Consider the following 22,539-nt stretch of genomic DNA (forward strand, 5'->3'; position numbering starts at 1 on the left):
GCCTCTATCACTGTCCATCAAATCCTATTTATCCCTCCAAACATCACATGTCCTCCACAGGTCTAGCCTTAGCATGTGTGTCTGTCTCAGCTGACATCACTCTGCCGATCAACCTAAGTCCCCAGAAGCGGCAAAAAAACTGCAGCACACCACCAGACATTTTTTGGTGTGTTTCTCTCTATGGATTCCTAACAAAAGCAGCTCAACTACACAGTATAAGGCAGACCAATACATACATGTTGTTAGCAAAGAATCCATCATGTGTGCTTTCAGGTTCTTTGTTTTAACAGAACATCCTCTCTCCTGTGCCAGCTTCAGCCAAACTTTCTGTCATTAGTCTGCCTTAGCCTTTCACACGTGTCCAGTTTAGGAAAATGTTCCTTCACATGTTTGCCCTAACAAAACAGCGTCCAACACAGCTGCCCTTCCGAAGAACACTTAAGTCTCCATGCAGTAATTGCCAACCCCAATAACTCCATACAAAACCACCCAATCCAGTTATTAGAGTTATAAGCCATATGGTTAGATTGGGCAGAACTGGCACTACACTAACTCATTCCACAGCTGTGAGACTCTGCTGCTTGCAGTTTCTCCTGGCCACGTGGTTCTGCTCTATTTTGCTTCCTCTCCCTCCTCCCCCTCCTCCCCCACCTCTCCCTCTCTCCCTCCTCCTCTTTTGTCTCCTCCTTTCTCTCTCCTTCCCTTCTCTCCTCTCTACCTACTCCCACTCTCAGAGTCCCACCTTTCCCTTCCACTGCCCAATCACAAGCTCTAGCCTTTACTGACTAGTAAATAGAGAAATGGTTCACATGAAGTCACCTGAGTATGTGACCGACTGCTTGTCTGGGGAAACCCCTCTCGAGGAAGCAGAATTAACATCAGAATTCAAATATCATCAGGACAACCCCCAGTGTTTCCACTTCTGGTTGATGTTTGCCCCCAGCAACACCCCGTGAGCATGTTTGTTTCCAATGTTTGCCAACACTGTGTACTTTGAGACTCCACATTTGCCAGTCGTATAGAACAGGGCAGGGAGTGCTGATAAATTAACTTTTTATTTACATATCTCTAAGTCTGAGCTTATTAACCTTCTGTATATGTTTAAACTCTGTCAGTGGTGGTGTTGTCTTCTCCTCTTCCTCCTCCTCTCCTTCTACTCCATCTCCACCCTCCTCTTTTCCCTTCTCTTTTCTTTTCCAGGTACAAAGCATCCAACTTAGGGCCTTGCACATGCTAGACAAGCACTGTCCCTCTGAGACATACCCCAGTAGGCTACCTTGCATCTTCTTTGGAAAACTGTCTGCTTAGGACCTCTCTACTTGTTGTTGTTGTTGTTGTTGTTGTTGTTGTTGTTGTTGTTGTTTGGTCTGGGGTTTCTTGTTCTAGAGTTGTGCGAGTTGCTTATGTATTTTGAAGAACAACTTCTTGTCACATTTGGTTTGTATCATTTTCTCACACTCAACATGCTATTTGTTCATTATTTGTTCATAATTTCCTCTGCTGTACAGAAGCTTTTCAAATGGTGTAGTCCCATTTGTCTGTTTTTGCTTTTGGAATGAGAGCCAAAAAAATCAAGGCCAGTGTTAAGTAGCCTTCTCTCTGTGTTTATTTCCAGGAGGTTTTTGTTGTTTTTTGTGGGTTGGAAGCAGCTGTGAGGCTGGGTTTCACTGTGAGACCTTGGCTGGCTGCACCTCACTCTAAACCATGCTAGCTTTGAGTTTGTAGTAATCATCTTGCCTCTGCCACCATACACCAGTTTTAAAAGTGTGTGCTGAGCTCTGGGTATACTATATTAGTCCTTCTTTCTAAAAGTTTTATGGTTTTAAGCAGATATGTTAAGTCTTTGATCAATTTTGAATTGACTTCTATATGCGACATTAGATAAGGGTCCAGTTTCTTTCTTCAGCATGTGGTTATTCCATTTCCCAGTGCCGTTTATTAAAGTCTTTATTCTTTCCTATTATGTCTTCTTGACAGAAATTAGTTGACTTAATTGCTTGTTTTGATTCTGGGCTCTCTCCTTTGCTGGTTTTGTGTATAGATTAATGCTGGTGTATATTGCTTTGATCGTGTGGCTTATAATGCCGGCAATTCAAAATCAGGAAATATGGTGTGCCAACTTTGTGTTTATTGTCAAGATTGTTTGGGTAATATGAGATGTTTTATAATAAATAGACACAAATTTTGGAATTTTTTCCTGTTTATATGAAAAGATCCATTAGAATATTTGTAGGAATTGAATTGAATTTGTAAGGCCCAGTTATACACTGACTACAAGAAACATATCATTTAAATTCAGAGATGGTTAGAGGCCAGAATGTGGCATGTCATGAAAATGTAGGAGAAAGGAAAGAGGCTTTCTTACTACACAAAGTAAACTGTAGGAAACCAGAAAGTCATTCTGCAATGCTGGAAGGATCAGGTCAACCCGGAAGCGTAACTAAGTATACATCAGAGCACCTCCCTCTGCAGCAAAGCTGAGAGGTGTGGAAGGAGGAAGCTGAGAACAGGACGCAGTTGGAGACTTCAACACTTTACCCCCAGTAATAGTCATACACTCAGTCGAGAAGCTGCAGATAAAACGAATGGCATTACAGACTCAGCTTGTTCCAAGATAGCTGCTCACTTTTTTGCTTTTAAAAATGTAGTTATTTCTTCTAGTCTCTTCTCAAATTATAGTCAATTGTTCACACGCATCATCCAAGTACCAAGTGGCAGCAGCTAAAAGACCACTCACTGCAAACTTAAGGCTAGCCTAGGCTACTTAGGGAGGTCCAGGCTAGCCATGTATGCTCTGAGCTGGGACCCTGCCTCACCACCCTCCACCAAAACAAAAAACAAAAAAGCAAAGCCCCACAGTGACATCAGGCCGAGGACTTAATTAGCGATGGCTGCCTGCCCCTGCCCGGTGTGTTCAACAGTCTTGCATTTGTATCGCCAGCAGCACTGACTGCAAAAGAGAATTGTCTCAAGGTGGGTGGAGCAATGGCTCCACTCACCGCTCCTGCTGAGGACCCACGGTCAGTTCACAGCACCCACATGGCTGCTTACAACCATCTTTAACTTCAGCTTCAAGGGGTTCTGTGCCCTCTTCTGACCTCAACAGGCACCACATACTCATGCAGTGAGCATCAAACGTGCAGGCAGAACACTCGTATACAAAATAAGGATAATAAATCCTTTTTTTGTTTGGTTTTCGAGACAGGGTTATTGTGGAACCCACTCTGTAGACCAGGCTGGCCTCAAAGTCAGAGAACCTCCTGCTTCTTAATAGTGAAGATGGTATATCAAGGGGGGCTTGAGAGATGATTCAGCACTGGCTGCTCTTCCAGAGGACTCAGGCTCAATTCCCAGCACCCACATGTTGGTTACTGTCTGTACCTCCAGTCCCAAGAGATTCAACACCCTCACACAGACACACATACAAGCAAAACACCATAAACATAAAATAAAAATAAACCATTTAAAAAAAGAATAGGAAGAATGTGCCAAGCGTGGTGACATATACCTGTAAACCCAGCATTTGTGAGGTTGAGGCAGGAGGATTAATGCAAATTTGAGGTTAGTCTTTAATATATAGTGAGATTTAGTCTCAAAAACCAAACTAGCAACTAGAACTTAGGTGGCAGAGAACGGCAAGATGACTTCTGTGAGCTTGAGGCCAATCCAATCTACATAGCAAATTCCAGGACAGCCAGGATGGCACAGACAGGCTACATCTCAAACACACGGACAAAGCAAGCACAGAAGAATTTATATCAAGAATAGATGTGAGGAGCATGTGGTGGTGTGAACCTGTGATCCCAGCACTGTGAAGGTGAAGCTCAGGAGATCAAGCTTTTCTTCTCGGCCATCCTGGGCTGCATGTGTGTGTGGAAGTCAGAGGAGAACTTTTAGAAGTCACTTCTGTCCTTCACTATAGGATCCAGTTTACACAGTGGAGGCTTACACAATTTCACACTTTTATTCAATAAGCCATCTTGCCACCTTGTCGTAGGATTTCTTTTTCTTCTACACAAGTGTAATGGTATAATACAGTACAAAATTTCTTACATGTTTTGAATGAACTTTGCATTGTTATAATGCTCTTAATTGTTACTGACATATTTGCCTGTATTTTACTAAGGATACTATCCATAAATTTAAATTTTATGTGAGGATATGTTTGTATGTGTTTGGGTTTTGGAAATATTACCCTTCCTCAAATGCTTTGAAGAAAATGTACACGTTTTTGGAAATGTCTCTTTGACATTTGTGGGACTCAAGTCTGATGTCAGTGACACAAAAGATAGGAAATTTCTCTGTTGCTCAGACTTTGGAGAACTCGGTTATCTAGTAAAACCGTACTAAAGTTAAAGACTACACCCAAAGGCACATGTCTGTGTGTGTACACACATATAGTTACATAGGCATAGACTACACCCAAAGGCACATGTCTGTGTGTGTACACACACAGTTACATGGGCATAGGACATGCTGGGCATTAGGTGCATCTTGAGTGTGCACCTGTGCTCCTGTGTAGGAACATGGGTCCTAACATGTAGGTCCGGTTGGCAAGCCCAGGCCACACTACCCTGCTTGGCACACGAGAGTGGCCAGGCAGTAGAAGATGGAAGGGGCTGAAGTAAGACTCATCTCAGACTACGGGTGCCGTCAGGATCTTGGCTGTGCATTTCTATCGCCATTTGCACTGTATTTACCACATTCTAGGCCTGGAGACACAGGAAGGAAGACCCTGTACCTGGCCTTCAGATTGGCTGTCTAGAAGGAAGAACTATCACATAGGCAGACACCAGTGTAATGTCCATGTTGCTAGCTAGGCCTTACCAAATAGTCTGAGAGGTAGAACTGACGCAGACGGCCATAGAAGTGAGCTGACTTTGCTTTAGATTGTCAGAGGGGGCACTCTGGCAGAATGAAGGGGAAAGGAATTCCCCCTAAAGCAGTACATTGGGTGTACTTGCCTCCCCATTCCCTTCTCACCCTCAGTCTTGAACTCCATCAGCTCTGGAAATGGGGGAACTGGAAGAGAGAGTGCTCCCACATGGTCGAGCATCCCAGTGAAGCAGATGGAGATGGCAACAGAGCAGCTTCTGGAAGGCTTCCTGGAGTGGTTCTCTAACCTAGTGGTCTGGCTGCTGGTGTAGCAAGCATCCCATAACTGCCTTGACTTCCACCTATTTAATAACCCAGGGTGTTGGAGAAATGTAGATGGGGGTGGGTCTTGGGGTGTTCTTTCAGGTCACAGCAGTGGCAAACCTTCTCAGAGAGGCCATCACATCAGTGAGTTCTCCCTGTGAGGTGGTAAGAAGTAATGACAGGTAACTTACCTGTAAGATTTGTTCTGCTATTCATAAATGTGTCTATAACAAGGCGAACTGATAATGGTGTGAGAGCTAGAGGACAGATGGGTGAGGGGAAGGCAGTGAACTGCTGGCCTCTGGAGAGAACATGGCCTCAGGAGCTCACATCCAGCCAGATCTCATCCGTCTATACACACACAGTCAGCACTAACTGCGCTCAGTGGATTACAGGAGTAAAAAGAAATGGTCTCAAAGAGGGATGATAAATTGGGAAGTCTTCATTTACTGGGGGAGGGTGTGTACTTGTGCCACAGCTCAGATGTAGAGGTCAGAGGACAAGGTTTTCTCCATCCACCATGCTGATTCTGGGGACCAAACTCAGGTTGTCAGGCTTGGCAGCAAGAGCCTTTTGTCTACTGAGCCATCTCTCCAGCCCATAGATATGAAATTCTCAATGACTAAATAAAAAATTGTATTTGGATCTCTGGATTTTTTTTGTTTTGTTTTCATTTCTTTTTTCAAGACAGGGCCTATGTAAACCATCACCACTCCCACTCCAACCTAGAACTCACTCTGTGGACCAGGCTGGCCTCGAACTCGGAGGTCCACCTGCTTCTACTTCCCAAGTGATGGGATTAAATGTGTGAGCCACCACTTGGGCCTCTTGTTTTTAAAGCCAGCTTGGTCCACATAGCAAGTTGCAGGCTAGCCAGGGCTATATAAAACCAGAAAGCAAAATGGAGTCAGGTGTGGTGACACGTGCATTTAATCCTAGCACTCACGGTGCACAGGCAGAGAGATCTCTGAGTTGGAAGCCTGTCTGGTCTATATAACAAAGTTATTATATAGGGGTGCATAATGAGGCCTTATTGCCCCTCTCCCCAAAGACTTTCAAGTTCATTCTGTAGTCCTCTTTTAAGGTATCCAATTTATTTTTTCCACTATTCTTTCTTTATTAGAAATTTCAAGAGTTTGTTTCTTCAGTGATTTTTTTCTCCTAAGAGAATAACTACGGTGGTTACCCAGAACATCTGGAGTATGCTGTGCTTTTGAACACTAAAGACTTTCCTCTTCTCCTATTTTATGTTTTTATGAAGAAAAGGTTGTTCATGCCAATTGATCCAGCATCACAAGAATAAACGATAAAGCCTTACCTTTACTTCTTCTCTCCAATGCAATAATGATAATTTTCTTAAAGATTTGGTGTGCAGACATCACATATTTCATGGACTGTGAAGACCTTTAATCTTCCAACTGATATTTTTCCTTTGAACTTTATTCCATAGTAGATAGAGTTCCGGGTTCTCTTTCATTATGGTTGTGTTACTACTTATTTGGGTTGTTTGTTTGTGTTGAGTGAGCTAAGCTTTCTGGAGCCCAGGCTGAGCTGGGAGCTCACTGTGTATGCCAGGCTAGCTCAAACTCAGTAGTTTCCTGGCTCAGCTTCCCCAGGCGCTAAGATGATGGCCATGAGCCACCACACCTTGCTGCTGTTACTCGGTTGGTCAATCTTCTACTAAATGGCTCCTTGTGTAATTAGCTTTGAGCAGTTTATAAGAGTGCCCATGTGGAAAAGTGGACTTGATAGGACAGATAGATACATAATGAACTTTCAAAGTTATTTCCAAATTTGTTTCTCGAGGGATATACATATGAATTTATAATATTAAAGATCTTTGTTGGGGTTGGGGATTTAGCTCAGTGGTAGAGCGCTTGCCTAGGAAGCGCAAGGCCACAGGAAACACACCTCAGAGACAAAGACAGACACTACCTCAGAGTGAAAGGCTGGAAAACAACTTTCCAAGCAAATGGTCAGAAGAAGCAAGCTGGAGTAGCCATTCTAATATCAAATAAAATCAATTTTCAATTAAAAGTCATCAAAAAAGATAAGGAAGGACACTTCATATTCATCAAAGGAAAAATCCACCAAGATGAACTCTCAATCCTCATCTTCGGTTGGTTTATATACAAGTGTGCAATTTCTAGGCTTGAAAGTAAAATGATGCTATCTGGTGCTGGATAGAGGAGCCTTATTTTTTATTATGGCAGCTTGCTATTTTTGTAACATGGTGATTTGGTTGAACACAATAAAGTACAGTAGTAACTGATCTGCCCTTCTTCCTGGATGAGTGAGGAGATGATTAAATGTTGATGTCAGCATCCTTGAGCATATTCAGATGAGCTTCTGCTTCTGTTGAAAAGGATGCTGTGTTTGATTGTGGTCCGAAGCTTTGAAGCACTACTTGGCATCTCCTTCCTTGGAGGTCTCACTGTTTAAACATAACAGATTTGATCGCTTGTTGGTAAGGTGAGGTCCAGCTTGTCTCCACTAGGTCATCTTCATGTGAATCCGGTGGTTATACGGTTTTGTTCTAGGGATATTTCATTTTTTTAATAACGGTTTTAGCTGACATTCATGGAGAGAATGAATCCTTAGAACTGTGCCACTAGTGAAAGGAAATCCTGTCTAGAGTATGTTTCTTTACAAAGCTGTGTCACACCATCCTTTGGGCCCTCTGCTGGAAAAGTAGAATCAAGTCTCAAATAATGCCTTTTAAATTGTATCCTCTAGTATTATAGATGTAGGACAGTACTGTATCATACCTCTGTGGATGTAAAATAGCTTGTACCTGCTTTATGATACGTAGTAGTGACCGTGCTTTATCAGAGCTGTTTTTAATGATGTTGCTCAGAATGTTTTCTTTCCAGATGATGATTGAGAAGCTAATTTAAGGGGCTGGGGATTTAGCTCAGTGGTAGAGCGCTTACCTAGGAAGCGCAAGGCCCTGGGTTCGGTCCCCAGCTCCGGAAAAAAAAAAAAAAAAAAAAAAAAAGAGAAGCTAATTTAAAAAAAAAAATGGTGCCAGGTACCACAAGAGTAACAGAACTGTGCTGTTTTCTCGGGTTTTGTTTTTTTACTTTTTTTTTTTTAATGGAGTGTGCTGGATGTCTCTACAGTTTTGTTCAGATGACTGCAGAACCTGGAAAAGCTGTTGCTGCTGTTGATGCATAACACACTGCTATTATTGGTCTTTTTATATAAATATAAATATATATATACAGATATATAATTTGAATTTTTTGAAACTTTAGCTGTGCTGTCAACTTTGGAAAAAAGTATCCCCGTTTACTGTGTTGAGTTGGCACTGTACAGAAATTAACAGCCATATTGGTCTAGAAATGTTGAACTTAAGTTTTTTCCATTTGTACAGGGGTAACACACTGTATTAAATATGTAAGGTCTTATCTACGTGGGTTTGATTACAAAAACTAATAAAGTATTCTCTAAATTTAAAAAAAAAAAAGAAGCTAAAAAAAAAAAAAAAAAAAAAAAGGAAGTGCAAGGCCCTGGGTTCAGTCCCAGCTCCGAAAAAAAAAGAACCAAAAAAAAAAAATCTTTGTTGTTTTGTTTTTGAGACAACAGTCTTACTTTGTAACCCTGGCTTGCTTGGAACTCACTATGTAGAACAGGCTGCCAAGTGCTGGGATTAAAGGTGTGCAGCAACGTGCTCCCCACACTCCCAGTTTTTTTGTTTTTTGTTTTTTTCAAGTAGGGCAGAAATGTAGCCTTGAGTCCAATGATCTACGTTCAATCCCTGGAACCCACAGAAGCCATGAATATGTGAAAGGAAAAATTCAACTCCAAAAAGCTGTCCTCTGTCATCCAAATGTAGCCCCATAGCTCATACAACATCTCTCCACCTCAAAAGAATAAAATAAAATAAAAACCATATAGCTTCCCCTGAACTAGGTAGAAGTGCCTCAAAGACACTTCTTCTGGTCCTCCATGATTAATGAAATCTCGCCGTTTTAATTTATCCTGGGACTAATTTATTAACCACTAAGCTCTATTTGATTTTTATTCATTCAGCTTATGTGTAGGTAGAAGATAAATTATATTAATTCAGTATGATTCTGGATCATTATAATTTGATCTCTCTAATCAAGTTTTTCAGGCAAGTGGTGGTGGTGCATGCTTCAATCCCAGCACTGGAGAGGCAGGGACAGGGACGGGGGAGTTGGGGGGGGGGTGGGACGGGCAAGAGGAGGGGGAGTCTCTGAGTCTGAGGCCAGCCTGGTCTGCAGAGTGAGTTCCAGGACAGTCTGGATACACAGCATTGAAAGTACTATCAAATAGTAAATTTCTCACTGCAACCCTATATAAATGGACTTTGGAATGCTGCTTTTTATTGGTAAATTATATTGATAAATTCTTTGGTAAAATGTTAACTGAAACTGAAAATGGTTGCTATGGTCTGAAATTACAAAGAAATTTGACTAAACACACTGAGAAGGCAGTTTTTGTTTGTTTAGTTTATCAGTTTCTAAGCTCAAGATCTATTTATTTGCTTGTGATAGCTTGTGAATCTTATACACACAAAGGCAAAACTGAGGGAAGAAATCTAATAAAACTTTATGTGAAACATGTAACTTTATGCCAGTTTTCATAAACTTTTGTTGTTTTCCACCCAATCAGTGAACTTCTTCTCTCCTGTCTCCCTGCAGCCTAAGTGTGACGGACAGGTCTTATTGACGCAAGTGTGGAAGCATTTGAATCTGATTGAATGTGACTACTTTGGTCTGGAGTTCAAGAACGTCCAGTCTTACTGGGTATGTGCTTTGGATTTGCATTTGGACACTGGGTCTGACTGTAGTGCAGAGTAATTATGGCATCCACCATAATTACAGAAAGCCTTTTAGGTCATACTATAATGATTTAAACAAGATGTTTGATAAGTAGCACATTATACTATTAAAGTACTCGATTTTACCTATGGGGAACATACCTTCCTTTAAGCCTAAATGCATATCTTTCCTGAACTCATTCTACCAGTTAGTACCTGTGCCAAGAAACCTGAGTTGCCATGGCAACTCCTCATATATTCTGCTAAATCTGAATTGTGTTCAAGTCGAATTTGAGCCAAGTGGACTAATTTTGCATCATTTTACTTATTAAACAACCTGTAAAAAGTATGGGTTGTTCTATTATTTATAGATGTGACTCTTTTAAAAACAAAAAAATTGTATCAGCCCTTTAGATCAGAAAGCATGCCCTTGTTCTGCTCTGTCCAGGGCCTCAGCCCCTGAGCAGGACAGGGAGTTTGCTGGAGTTTGTCTGCTCTGGTACCACAGCAGACATCTCTTCTGTTCGCTGTTTGCCCACAGCGGCTCTGCTTGGGACGTAGAGTTGTCCAGAGTAAAGCTAGAGTCCCAGAGCCTGCCCGCCCACCGTCCTGCTCAGGTGCTGCTGAGCTCCTGTGCAGCTCATGTTCAGTGTGCAAGAGCGCAGCAGGGTAAAGTTGCCTGCCGTAAACTTCCTGACTGTTTGTGTTTTGTAGCGTACTTACTAAGTGAAGAAAGTATTTAATAGTTTATTCTCTTCTGTTGAAACCCTCTTTAGATTTGGCTTGAACCTATGAAACCCATCATTCGGCAAGTGCGAAGTAAGTGCCTTACTTAGCTCCTTTAAAACCATCCTCACTTACGGTGCCTTGTTCTGGAACAGTATTCAGATGCCCACAGGCACTGTCACTGCTTCGTATAGGTAGCTCGGTCGCAGTGGGTAGACTCGAAGTCACTTAATGGTTGCTTGTGTGTGTGTGTGTGTGTGTGTGTGTGTGTGTGTGTGTGTGTGTGTGTGTGTGTCAATGGTTGCTTTTAAAACCATAATAGATCAGCATCCTAGGTAAGTTAGCTTAAATTTGAAAGTCATAGTCCTTATTCCTTGATATCTTAATTGTGGGTCAATATGGAGGGTGAAAACAGAAGTTTCTTTCTAGGTTATGAAGAGACATCGCAACACCTCTTTTTTGTTTGTTTGGGTGTCTTGTTATTGTTTGACACAGGGTCTCTCTGTGTAGCCGTTGTTTTTTATTTTATGTGCATTGGTATTTGGCTTACATGTAATGCCTGTGAGATGTTGCTGGATCCTCTGAAATTGGAATCGCAGACAGCTGTGAGCCACCATGTGGTTGCTGGGAATGGAACTCCTCTGGACGAGCAGTCCATGCTTTTAACCACTGAGCATGTCCTCAGCCCTGCAGTGCCTCTTTAAGAAACCTTTTTTGAGGACTAAAGAAAGGGCGCATGCAGGACCAAGGCTTGGTTGGTCCCCAGCATCCATATGGCAGCTTATAGCTGCCCGCAACTCCAGGGTCAGGCTTCCAAGGGCACCAGGCCGGTGTGTTGGGCACATACATACATTCAGGCAAGCACATCTGCACTTAACAGAACAGCCTTTGTGGTTTGAGGATTGTTTGTTTTCATGGTTGTGTTTTGGTTACAGGAAGAGGGAGCAGGTTCATTCCATGTATCCAAGCTGCCCTTGCACTCACTATCCTCCTGCATCAGCCTCCCAGCTGATGGGATTACAAGTACGGACCATCATGCACAGCATTGACTACACCTTTTTCTAGCAACCACATTAGGAAAAGAAGGATACATGAGAGTGACCGTTGTGCTGAGAAGAAAAGGCTGTTCCTTGTCTCCTAAAAACGATTGGCATGGTTACATCTCAGTAGCATAGACCTCAGATCTGCACTGACCTTAATGTAATTTGTCCTGAAATACAAAAAGGAATCTATTTTATTGATGTATTTAGTTGTTTTCAAGGCAAAGCCCCTCTCTGTAGCTCAGACTAGTTTTCAACTCATGATCCTCCTGCTTTAGCTTCCTAAGTCCTAGAATGCACCACCACTCCTGACATAAATTTGTTGTTTAAATTGCTTTTATTTTTAGGGGCAGAGGTTTACTCTGTGACCCAGACTGATCTCAGATTTATCCTAGGTTGCTTCCAGTGTACAGCCATCCTACTGCCTCAGCCTCCCCAGGGCTAAGGATTATGGCCATGAACCACCACAGCTGGCTATAATTTAATTATACTTAAATTACAATGGGAGAGAGCTCATGTAGTCATGCTGGCCTCAGACTTACTGTGTGTCCAAGGATGATGTTGACACTGCCCCTACCTCTCCATGCTGGAGTTACAGATATATGCACCACATTTGGCTTTTACGTGGTCTTGGGATGGAACCTGGTGCCTTGTGCATTTTAGACACAAACTCTACCAACTCATTACATCTTCTCTGCCAGTTTGGGATTTTTTTTGTTTTTTTGGGGGGTTTTTTTGTTTTTGTTTTTGTTTTTGTTTTTTTGAGGCAGGGTCTTAGTATATAATTTCAGATATCCTAGAACTTGATTTGTAGAGCAAGCTGGCCTTGAACTCACAGAGGTCACCATGCCTGGAATTAACTTAAAGGCTTTAATGTGTAATTTCCCACCTACTAAAGAATGTTCCCAAGTAGTCTCTGCTTAAAGCAAAGTATTGAAATTCCCAATACATGTGACTGATAGTTATGGCCTTATAAATGCGCGTGTAGGAAGTTTCTTGATAATAATATGGAAAGAAAATAAATATGGAGATTAATCTTATCTGTGAAATTATTTATTTTGTTTTTACAGAGCCTAAGAATGCAGTGCTTCGCCTGGCAGTAAAATTTTTCCCACCTGACCCTGGTCAGTTGCAAGAAGAGTACACAAGGTAAAGTGTTCCCTCTGGTCAGGGCCTTGTCGGTCCTCTGCCATCAGTGATTAGGAAGGAACAAGGCTGTCTCTCTACTTAGGTGTCACTGAGTATGGTGGAACTGTGGCTTTACTGTTTATTTACTTATTGTGGAAAATATTATATGCTACTTTAGTGACACAAGTTTATGAAGATATTTCTTGTATTTACAAAGATTGAACTTCTGTCAGACCTTACAGCCAAGTTAATGTACACCTGGAGATCACATAAGGCTTATCTTCATTGAAGTTAGGATTTTATTTGCTGTGGAAAAACACCACGACCAGAAGCACCTTGGAGAAGAAAACGTTCATACATTTCAGATTACAACTCTCGGGTCATACTCCATCACTGAGGGGCTCAAGGAGGAAATCTGTAGGCGGGAAATGAAGTGGGGAACACTGCTTAGTGACTTGCTTCTTGTGGCTTGCTCAACCTGTTTTGCAACCCCTTTGGGATGATCCACCTACATTAATCATTAATCAAGGAAAATGCACCACAGGCCTGCTCACAGATATTCTGATGGGGACATTTCCTCACCTGAGGTTCCCTCTTCCCAAATGACTCTAGCCTGTGTCAAATTGACAAAACAAACAAGCAAACAAACTAAAACCAGCTAACATCCTCTTCCTGTGGTGTACTCGGAGGTTTAACCTGCCTTTAAGAGACTATCATAACAACAAACCTTGCCTCGGATTTTGCATGCAGTCAGCTTTTACAACCTAAGCTAATTAATGGCTTCATTCCTTAAATTATGTACTCTTCCATGCCCCCAACCCAGAATAATATATGTGTGTGTGTTGTGGTAACTATTTCCTTAAAGCAGCCAATAAGCAGAAGCAATCATATGAAATAAATATTCACCATAAATGTTGGCAACAACATATGGATATTGGTTGTCTGAGTGAGTTGGGGTTGGTAAAATGACTCCTTTCTGCAAACTTGTTAAAGATTTCTGTAAGGAATCCCTCGTATCTTTCTTGTGTTTTTTTTGTGTGCATCAACAATTTAACAACAGACTGACACAGATAAGCCAGTATCACAAGTGCAGACAAATGGAAGATACCGGAAGAAAAATGGAGAACTCAAAAACTCAAATTAATACAAAATGTTTTCATTCCTTAATACAACATCAACACTTTGGTACCTCTGAGATTATCTCTAGTGCATTTAACCCCTCCCTCCCTCCTTCCTTCTGCCTGTCTGTCAGTCTCTCTGTCTGTCTCTGCCTCTGTCTGTCTCCCCCACCCACCCCCCCCCCCGTCCCTACCTACCCCCACACCACTAATGAAAAGAACAGTTGGAATGTCTCAGTGTAGGTAAAGGCAGCCAAACCTGACCTGATTTCAATCCCCAGAACCCAGAAGAAAAGAAACAACTCCCACAAGTTGTCTCTACCTTTTACTTGCAATTGTATGCCACATTCCCAAGTCAGTAAATGAGTGAGGATATGAATAAATTCTAGGAGACACAGATAGGAAGCATCTTAGCTGATGTTCCTTACACTGAACAAATATAAAATAGAACTAAGAGAAGGACTGATGCTTTTCACTTGAAAATAAAACTTGGAGTGTTAAGACTACAACCCTCTCAACTCCCCCACCCTCCCAAGACAAGGTCATTTTGTAGCCTGGCTATCCTGGGACTCGCTCTATAAACCAGGCTGGTCTCGAACTCAGAGATCACATGCCTCTGCCTCTAAGTGCTGGGATTAAAGGTGTGCGCCACCTCCACCCAGCTTAGAACAATTTCAAACCAGTATTCTTTGGGTGACTTAGATTTATGCATATGAATAAAATTTGTCAAAATTCTGTTCATATAGATATCAACAGAGACCTACATAAGTGGGAGGTGTATAGCATCAATAGTCCTTATGAATAGGGGGATGGAGTGAGTAGGGCCAGGGATATGAGGAAATTTCCATTCCTTCTCTAATTACAGGTTGCTTTTCTTCAGAAATTACTGATAGAGTGCTAACAGCAGTCATCTAGATAGTAAAGATTAGGAAAAGAAATTATGTGTATTGATTTTATAATGAGAAATAAAGCAATAAATTTAAATTTGACTCCAATCTTGTAGGATATGGTACACACCTTTAATCCTAGCAGAGACAGTAGATCCCCGAGTTTAAGACCAATGCTCTGGTGTACAGAGCACGTCCCCGGACTTCCAGTCTGCAGAGAGAAACCCTGTCTTGAAAAAGTAAAATAAGATAAGAATAAAATAGGCTCAAAACCACAGGTGAGATGCGATGAAATCGACCAGGATACTGTCATAGTGCCCCAAAATGACTTAAGTCCTGACTGGACCAGGCTCATAAGTGGATCACAGTGAACCCAACCCCTCTTAGAGACTTTGTAGATCATGGAGCATCCAGAAACTCGTAGAAAGTCAGTTCTAAGATGGGTGAGTTCAGCCTCTTAGGTTGATGAGGACTGTAAGCTACAGTCGGCAAAGCCACACTCCTGTGAGCGGATGTGAAGTAGACCTTGGTACCTTACTGAAACCTAAGAAGTACCATGGATTCTCTTTTTGAAGGGAATCACTTTTAAATCATATTCTCCCAAATTAAACAGAATACTTTCTAATTTAGGATCCTGAGTCTGAGAATTAGAATTCAAGTACATTTGTGGCAATCTGTTTTATTTTTGCTTTGTTATTGGAAAAGATCCTTATGGGTAAGGTTGACCTTCAACTCACTGTGTAGCTGAGGATGACCCTGAATTTCTGATCCTCTGCCTCCACTTCCTGACTGTTAGGAATGTACACTTTGGCCACCATACCCTGCTTATATGTGGATAGAGACAGAACCAGGGCTGCGTGCACTTGGTGAGCACTCTACCATACCGCAGTCCTAGGAAGTCAGTTACTCCCTCGTACTTTCATTCTACCTTTTCCCATTGAATGTACTCAAAACTGTATCTGTGGCAAAAGATTTGAAGAAAATTTCAAGTAAAGTTATAAAAATAGAAAACAAAAGTTGTTTGTCCTTGCTCACCTACCCGCTCCCTAGGGAAGTACTGATGCTGCACAGAAGTCTCTCCACACTTGCAGCCTTCAGTGTACATAGCATAGCAGACCTTAAGGAGATTGTGTGACAAATCAGCATCAAGAGGTGCACCTCAGCTGTCAGCAGAGGTGTTTCTCCCAGTTGCAGCCATCCATGGCCTTTTCACTGTGTGTACACTGTCAGTCACCTCGGTGCTCTTGAGGAGAATTCCCACTTTTTCTGTTGAAATATTGCAAAGAAATATCATTGTTGACATGCCCTGTGAACTCTGGAATACCGCTGTGGAAAAGCTTAAATTCTAAGCGAGTGTAGGTGTTCCTTTTAGCTGTGAGTACACTAAAATAGGAAGAAGACAGAGTTAGCATGCCGTATACATAAGGGTGATATGCAAGTTGATGAAGCACTCCATTTCGTTTTTCAAAAAAGAACAGTAATTTTTTTTAAATAGAACAATGTAATTTTTTAAATTTAAAATTAATTTTTTAAATGTAGTAATATACACATGAATTTCTGTGTACCATATGTGTGCCTGGTAGCCAACTAGTCATCAGAGCACCTGGGACTAAAATTACAGTTGTGAGCCACCATGTGGGTGCTGGGAATTGAACCTTGGTCTTCTAGAAGAGCAACAAGTTCTCTTCTATTAATTGCTGAGCCATCTCTCCATTCTCAAATCTAGTAAAATTATAATACCTTGTACCAAAGTGTAAATTTCTGGGAAGACAAGATGTTTGTGTTATACACATTTTGTAGCTCCCAGAGCAATACTGAGGAAGAACTACTCAGTCTATGTATGTATGTATGTATGTATGTATGTATGTATGTATGTATGTATTTATTTATTTAGAGGCAGGACTTACTATTATATAGCCCTGGCTGTCCTGGAACTCACTGTTGAGACCAGGCTGGCCTTGAACTCACAGAGCTACACCTGCCTCTGCCCCTGCCCCTGCCCCTGCCCCTGCCCCTGCCCCTGCCCCTGCCCCTGCCCCTGCCCCTGCCCCTGCCCCTGCCCCTGCCCCTGCCCCTGCCCCTGCCCCCTCCTCTGCCTCCTCTGCCTCTGCGATGCTGGGACTAAAGGTGTGTGTCATCATGCTTGGCCTCATAAATGCCTTTAGATTCCCTTCCATAGTTCCATTTTCACTAGTGGTATTTTAAAGTGCTTGTGTCTTAGAGCCTAACCAAGATAAAATATTATCAATCTGCTTAAAAGTATCTCAGGTACATTTGAAACTGTCTTAATTGTGTATTTCTGTTCTTTCATCCAAAACTGTGAGTGCAGTTTTATAACATGAATTTATGAACTCTTTGTTAAAGGTGCTGCCTTGGAGAGTGTGACTGTGTGGGTCAGTGGTGTGCCCATGAAGGCTGGTTTCTCTATCCTCTTGTCAGACAGAGTCCTTCTGTGTGCTGAGCACTGTGTGTGCTCTGACGTGCATGGCTCAGTCTGCTGAAGAGATCTGTGTTCTGACCTTTGGTGTCTGCTTGTTTTGTGAAAGGGCTTTTGTGATGTTGCCTGCTCTTGGCGGGAGGGCCCTGCATTTTGCTCAGTGTTGAGTGCTGCTGCTTCCCAGAGCTTGTGTGCTCTCCTATAGAGGCATGTCTGTATTATGTCCAAAGAACTTTTGGAGTTAATCTGCTCTTGCTTTGAATCTCTTTCTAGGTACCTGTTTGCCTTGCAACTTAGGAGAGACCTCCTAGAGGAACGCCTGACCTGCACGGCCACCACTTCCGCCCTTCTCATATCCCACCTTCTGCAGTGTTAGTATCTTCACATGGAGAGAAGCTCCCACAGGCCAGTCCTGGGCTCAGGCACTGAAGAGCTGCTGTTGTTGGTGTGCTCATGACTAATTGCCAAACCTGGTCTTTAAAGAAATGGACATTTCCTTAGATATATTCTGCCTAGGTGGAAAGCTGACGTTTGTAATGTACAGTAGCTCTGCCTGTAGCCTCAAGGCCACAGACTGTGGTTACATTCATTCCTTAGAGTTGCCTCTGCTGTCTGTGCTTTCTCTCTTCCCTCCCCAGTGCTGGGAGAGAACACGAGCCTTGCACATGCTAGGCAGACATTCTACCACTGAACCACAGAACTAGCCCTTGGAAGTTGTGTTGGTTTTATGTTTTTAAGCAACTCAACCTGGCCTTGAATTCACTGTGTGCCCTAGACTGACCTCTGCCTTTATGCCTTGTCTACCTTTATCTAATTTAACAGCAATATGTATCCAACCCGTCAGACTGTAAATCATATTCTCAGCACGCCCAGAAAAGGGCCTCCTGAGAGTGAGTTGTATTCCTTGCTGTCTAAACATTAACAGGAAAGGGAAGAGAGTGCGGTCCTTTAGTATCTTTTATGAAACAAAAGATGATGAAGATATAAAAACTAAACTTAATTCAGAAATAAATGGTGAGAAGTATAGCAAGAGATTCCAAGATAGGGGCGCATGCTTATAGGACTTAAGAAGCTACCGGCCACAGGGATGGAGAGGGAAGGGCCCACATCTCTTCTAGACCAATGATGAGGCCATTTACTATGTGCAGGCAAAAATATTCATATACATAAAATAAAAATAAATCTTCTGAAAATTCATAAAATGGGGAAGTTTTTGGAAAGTTGAAAAGCCCTGAAGGAAGAAAAAAAAGATTTAGCATGTGTTTTTCTAAAGTAAAATAATGACTCTGGTCATAGTATCCATGAGACAATTTATGATTTTTAAAAATAGTAAGCCAGGGCTCGAGAGGTGACTCAGGGTAGCACTTGCTGCGCATGCCTCCTTGGGCTCTGCTCCCAGCATTCACATGGTGGCTCACAACCATCTGCAGCTCCAGGCCCAGGAGCGCAGTGCTCTCTTCTGGCTTCCTTAAGCTTTGCACACACTGGTGCATACGTACATCATAGGCAAGCAACATACTCACTTAAAATGTTTAACAATCGTTTAAAGACTAAATTAAAACAGTAAGTCATTTACTCAGGGTTCACTATAAACAGTCATCAGAATTTTTGGTCTTCAGAAGTTGGAGGGAAAATCTCATACCTTTTCTTATGTTTACCTTTGAACAGCATAATATATGGAAAAATAATATATAAAACATTTACATGCACAGATTTATTTCAAAACCCAAGTGACAACTTATCATTATCTCTTCTCAGCGGAAATCGGAGATTATGATGAAACCCTGGATCGAGAACACCTCAAAGCCAATGACTACTTGCCCAACCAGGAGCAATCCCTGGACAAGATACTCGACTTCCATCAAAGGCACACGTGAGTCAGGAGCGAAGTGATGGAGTTACAGCTACATTAAAGATGGCTAACCAGGAACTGTTGTTCAGGTGTCTGCAGAATTTGAGCTGAAGTAACAGAGGCTGTACTCTGGTCTCAGAGCATACAACCGCCCACCGGTATCATTTATGACATTTCCTCCAACCTACTATTTGGTAGCTAGATGTGTTGCTTGCATATAACTTCAAGAAAGTTGTAAAGCTGACCATTTAGTGAATTTAAATGAAGCATCCTCTCTACCCTTTGCATGTGTAGCAGTGAGCCATCTGCCATCTAACATCATCTCCCACGTTGCTTTGTTGGCCGCTTCTTCTGACTTTTCCTGACTCACTTTTTCATACACTTTGACTCTTTTACAACACACGTTTTGATATGTTAAAATGTCCTTCAATACAGGGGCCAGACTCCTGCGGACTCAGATTTCCAGGTGCTTGAGATTGCAAGAAAGTTGGAAATGTATGGCATCAGGTTTCACATGGCTTCTGACAGAGAAGGGACCAAGATTAATCTGGCAGTTTCTCACATGGGCGTCCTCGTGTTCCAGGTAGGTGGACAGGCAGGGAGAGGCCAGAGCAGGCCATCCTAGTGCACGGTGTGTAGATACGGTTTGTTGTTGGTAGATTTTTTGTTGTGATAAGTGAGTGCCATGTGTGAGGAGAATCTTAGCATATCGTCTGATCTGACCTCTTACAATGAAGAAGCTGCTTCCTTGTCCCTCTCTGCCACAGTAAAACTCTGCTCATTGTTCCAGAACTCATGAGCCCCCAACTACCTTCAGGACTGACCACTGCCCAAGGGATCCATTCCCTTCTCAGTGTTTATTCTATTGTTGTACCAGAGTCACCCCCTAGGATCTTAAACTGGGACTCAGGGTCTTGTCTGAAGGGCTGTGGATATTCTAGGGGTGACAGCTCTGCTGGGCTATGAGCGCTTTTGATGACAGGAAGCTCAGTTGGATACCATGAGCTTGATAATAGAGAGTCTGGCTTTTCTCTGTGAAGAGCAGTTGCAGCCAAGCTGGCAGAGCCAGGGAAGCAGTACAGGGCCTCCCCTCGTGGTATGTGTCAGACGACGTTAGAAACAAGGCACCTCCCTGAAAATGTAGACTCACAGCCCCTCCATGTGTCAAGCCCTAGACATGCTGGCCAGATTGACAGGAAACTGGAGGCTGCTCTGAAAAGCCGACTACCTGGCAGCCATAGGTGCAGATGCCAGTAACCTGCGACAGCAGCACTGGTGTGGAGGCGCCTCTGAGCAGCCGAGTGTTGGGATGGCACAGAGAGGGTAAACGGTAGAGCCCAGGGGAGGTCATTGGTCGGCTGTTGCTCTCAGTTTGTTAAGTAGTTGTGCACAAAGAAGAAACCACAAGAGGAAATCAGATATCCTGACAGCAAAGATCAGATCTGCCCCAAGGAACTCAATGCCCCCATCAGCAGGAAGTAGTCGAATGATAACCTTGCCCCTTTCTGCCCCAAGACTTTACTCAGGGAGTTCTTTCCTTTCCCGTCTACTCCTTTTCTCTTTATGTAGTGTTAGGACTGAAAGTGTGGAAGGAAAGGGGTAGAGAAGAGTGAAAGAAAGAACAGCCCACAAAGTAGCTAAAACCAGCAACAAAGAGGCATCCCCATCCCTCAGACCTTTGTATGCATTTCCTACAGAAATGGTGTTCTTTACATAATCACAGTACACTTATCGCTGACACCAATAATAATTTATCCCAATTGTCAGGGAGCTGAGTCAGGGGATCACAAGTTCAAGGCCAGCCTGGGCAACAAAGCAAGCCTTAAAAGAAAAAATTAGCATGACAGCAGCATGGCTCATTGTGTAAGCTTGCTTGGCAAACCTGAGGACCTGAGTTCTCCTGTAGGGAGAACTGACTTCTGTAACTTGCCACACATGTGACATGGCATGTGTACACCCATACACACACATATATACACGTGCATGCACACACACACTCACAACATAAATAATAAATTTTAATATTTAAAAATTATAAGATCAAAAATTAAAATGAGATCATTTTATTAATAAAATGTCAGTTGTTTTGTCGGGCCCAGTGGTGATATCCTTTTATAGCTGTATTCCTCCAGGACAGACTGTAGTCTAAGACCAGATGTATCATTTACCTATCACATCTTCAGTCTCAGACTATTGAGTCTGGATCATTTACTGTGGTCTTCTCTTTTTCATTATGTTTTATGACATTATTATTGAAGAGTGTCTTTTACTTCTAATAATACAGCCCTCATCGTGACTTATTGGATGTCTTTTGTGATTAAGTTCAGGTAACATGGTCCCAGCTGAGCCCCTAGGAAATGTCATACCCTTCAGAGCTTCACACCCAGAGGAACAGACAACCATCTGTCCTTACTGCTAGTGGATTAAACCTCTGTGCTCTTTACGACAGAGTTAGTAGTTTGTCTCTTACAGCTGAGATGTCCTTTTAACCACATAGTCATCCACATCTCTTCAGATTTATTCCTAATTTAGCATTCACTGATGACTGTCAATGAGTCCTAACCATAAAGTCACATTCCTGGCTCTTTAAATGCTTGCATGTGAACAGAGTCCCAGGCACCTGAGGACGTCGGTACCCAAAGAACAGGAACTAAATGTTTTTAGAAGAAGCAGCTAGTACCAGAGATGGAAGAGACAGAAAGACAGAACAAAACCGTAGGAGGATGTGGCATATCACCCACCAGATTCTAGTGACCAGAGAAGTTTGCTGTGTTGTGACCATGAGAAGCAAGAGAGCTCTTCATCCAAAATATAAAATTCTTCTTTTGTAATTTTTACTTTAGTCTTATTTGTAAAATACTAGAAAATAACCATCCAAAAGTCCATTTAAATAAGTTATACACTTCTGTATTGTAGACAGCTGCACACTGGAAAGGGATGCTCTTCAGCTCCTCATGAAATATTCATTTGGAGAAAGATTCAAAACTCTATATAGTATTCTGTTGTTTGTGGGGAAATCACATGCACACATGCGCGCGCGTGTGCGCGCACGCGCGCGCGCACACACACACACACACACACACACACACACACACACACACACACACAGAGTTCCATACAAATTAAATTGGTGATTTTACAGGTCCTACAAAGGGTAATTGCAGCTGACAGGCTCTCAGTCAAGAATGGGTCAAGAATGAGAGGGAAGTTTTACTACTTCAGGCTTGAGTCTTGTTACTCTGTTCCTATTACAGAGAAAACAGCAATTTCTAAAAGCAAACCAGAGGGCTTGAGAAAAAAGTAGAACAGTAGTTCTAAGTTTAGAAACAGGACTAGGCCTGCCTGCACAATGGCTCCGCTGATAGAGGCCCCTGCTGCCAAGCCTGATGATCCAAGTTCAGGTCTCAGGCCCACATGGGAGGA

General features: G+C 42.4%; 1 protein-coding gene across 4 annotated transcripts in view; it reads left to right on the forward strand.

Annotated features, from left to right (window-relative positions):
- Positions 1-22,539, forward strand: part of Farp2 (FERM, ARH/RhoGEF and pleckstrin domain protein 2) — a 108,032-nt gene that overhangs the window by 37,914 nt on the left and 47,579 nt on the right. For all 4 annotated transcript variants that reach the window (XM_039083771.2, XM_039083770.2, NM_001108233.2 and 1 more), the window contains 6 exons: positions 9,810-9,914; positions 10,705-10,747; positions 12,765-12,843; positions 17,538-17,635; positions 19,023-19,137; positions 19,552-19,699. In XM_039083771.2, coding sequence (XP_038939699.1) covers positions 9,810-9,914; positions 10,705-10,747; positions 12,765-12,843; positions 17,538-17,635; positions 19,023-19,137; positions 19,552-19,699 — 588 coding nt within the window. The remainder of the gene's footprint in view (positions 1-9,809; positions 9,915-10,704; positions 10,748-12,764; positions 12,844-17,537; positions 17,636-19,022; positions 19,138-19,551; positions 19,700-22,539) is intronic.

This window comes from Rattus norvegicus, chromosome 9, assembly GCF_036323735.1.
Source record: "Rattus norvegicus strain BN/NHsdMcwi chromosome 9, GRCr8, whole genome shotgun sequence".
NCBI lineage: Eukaryota > Metazoa > Chordata > Mammalia > Rodentia > Muridae > Rattus > Rattus norvegicus.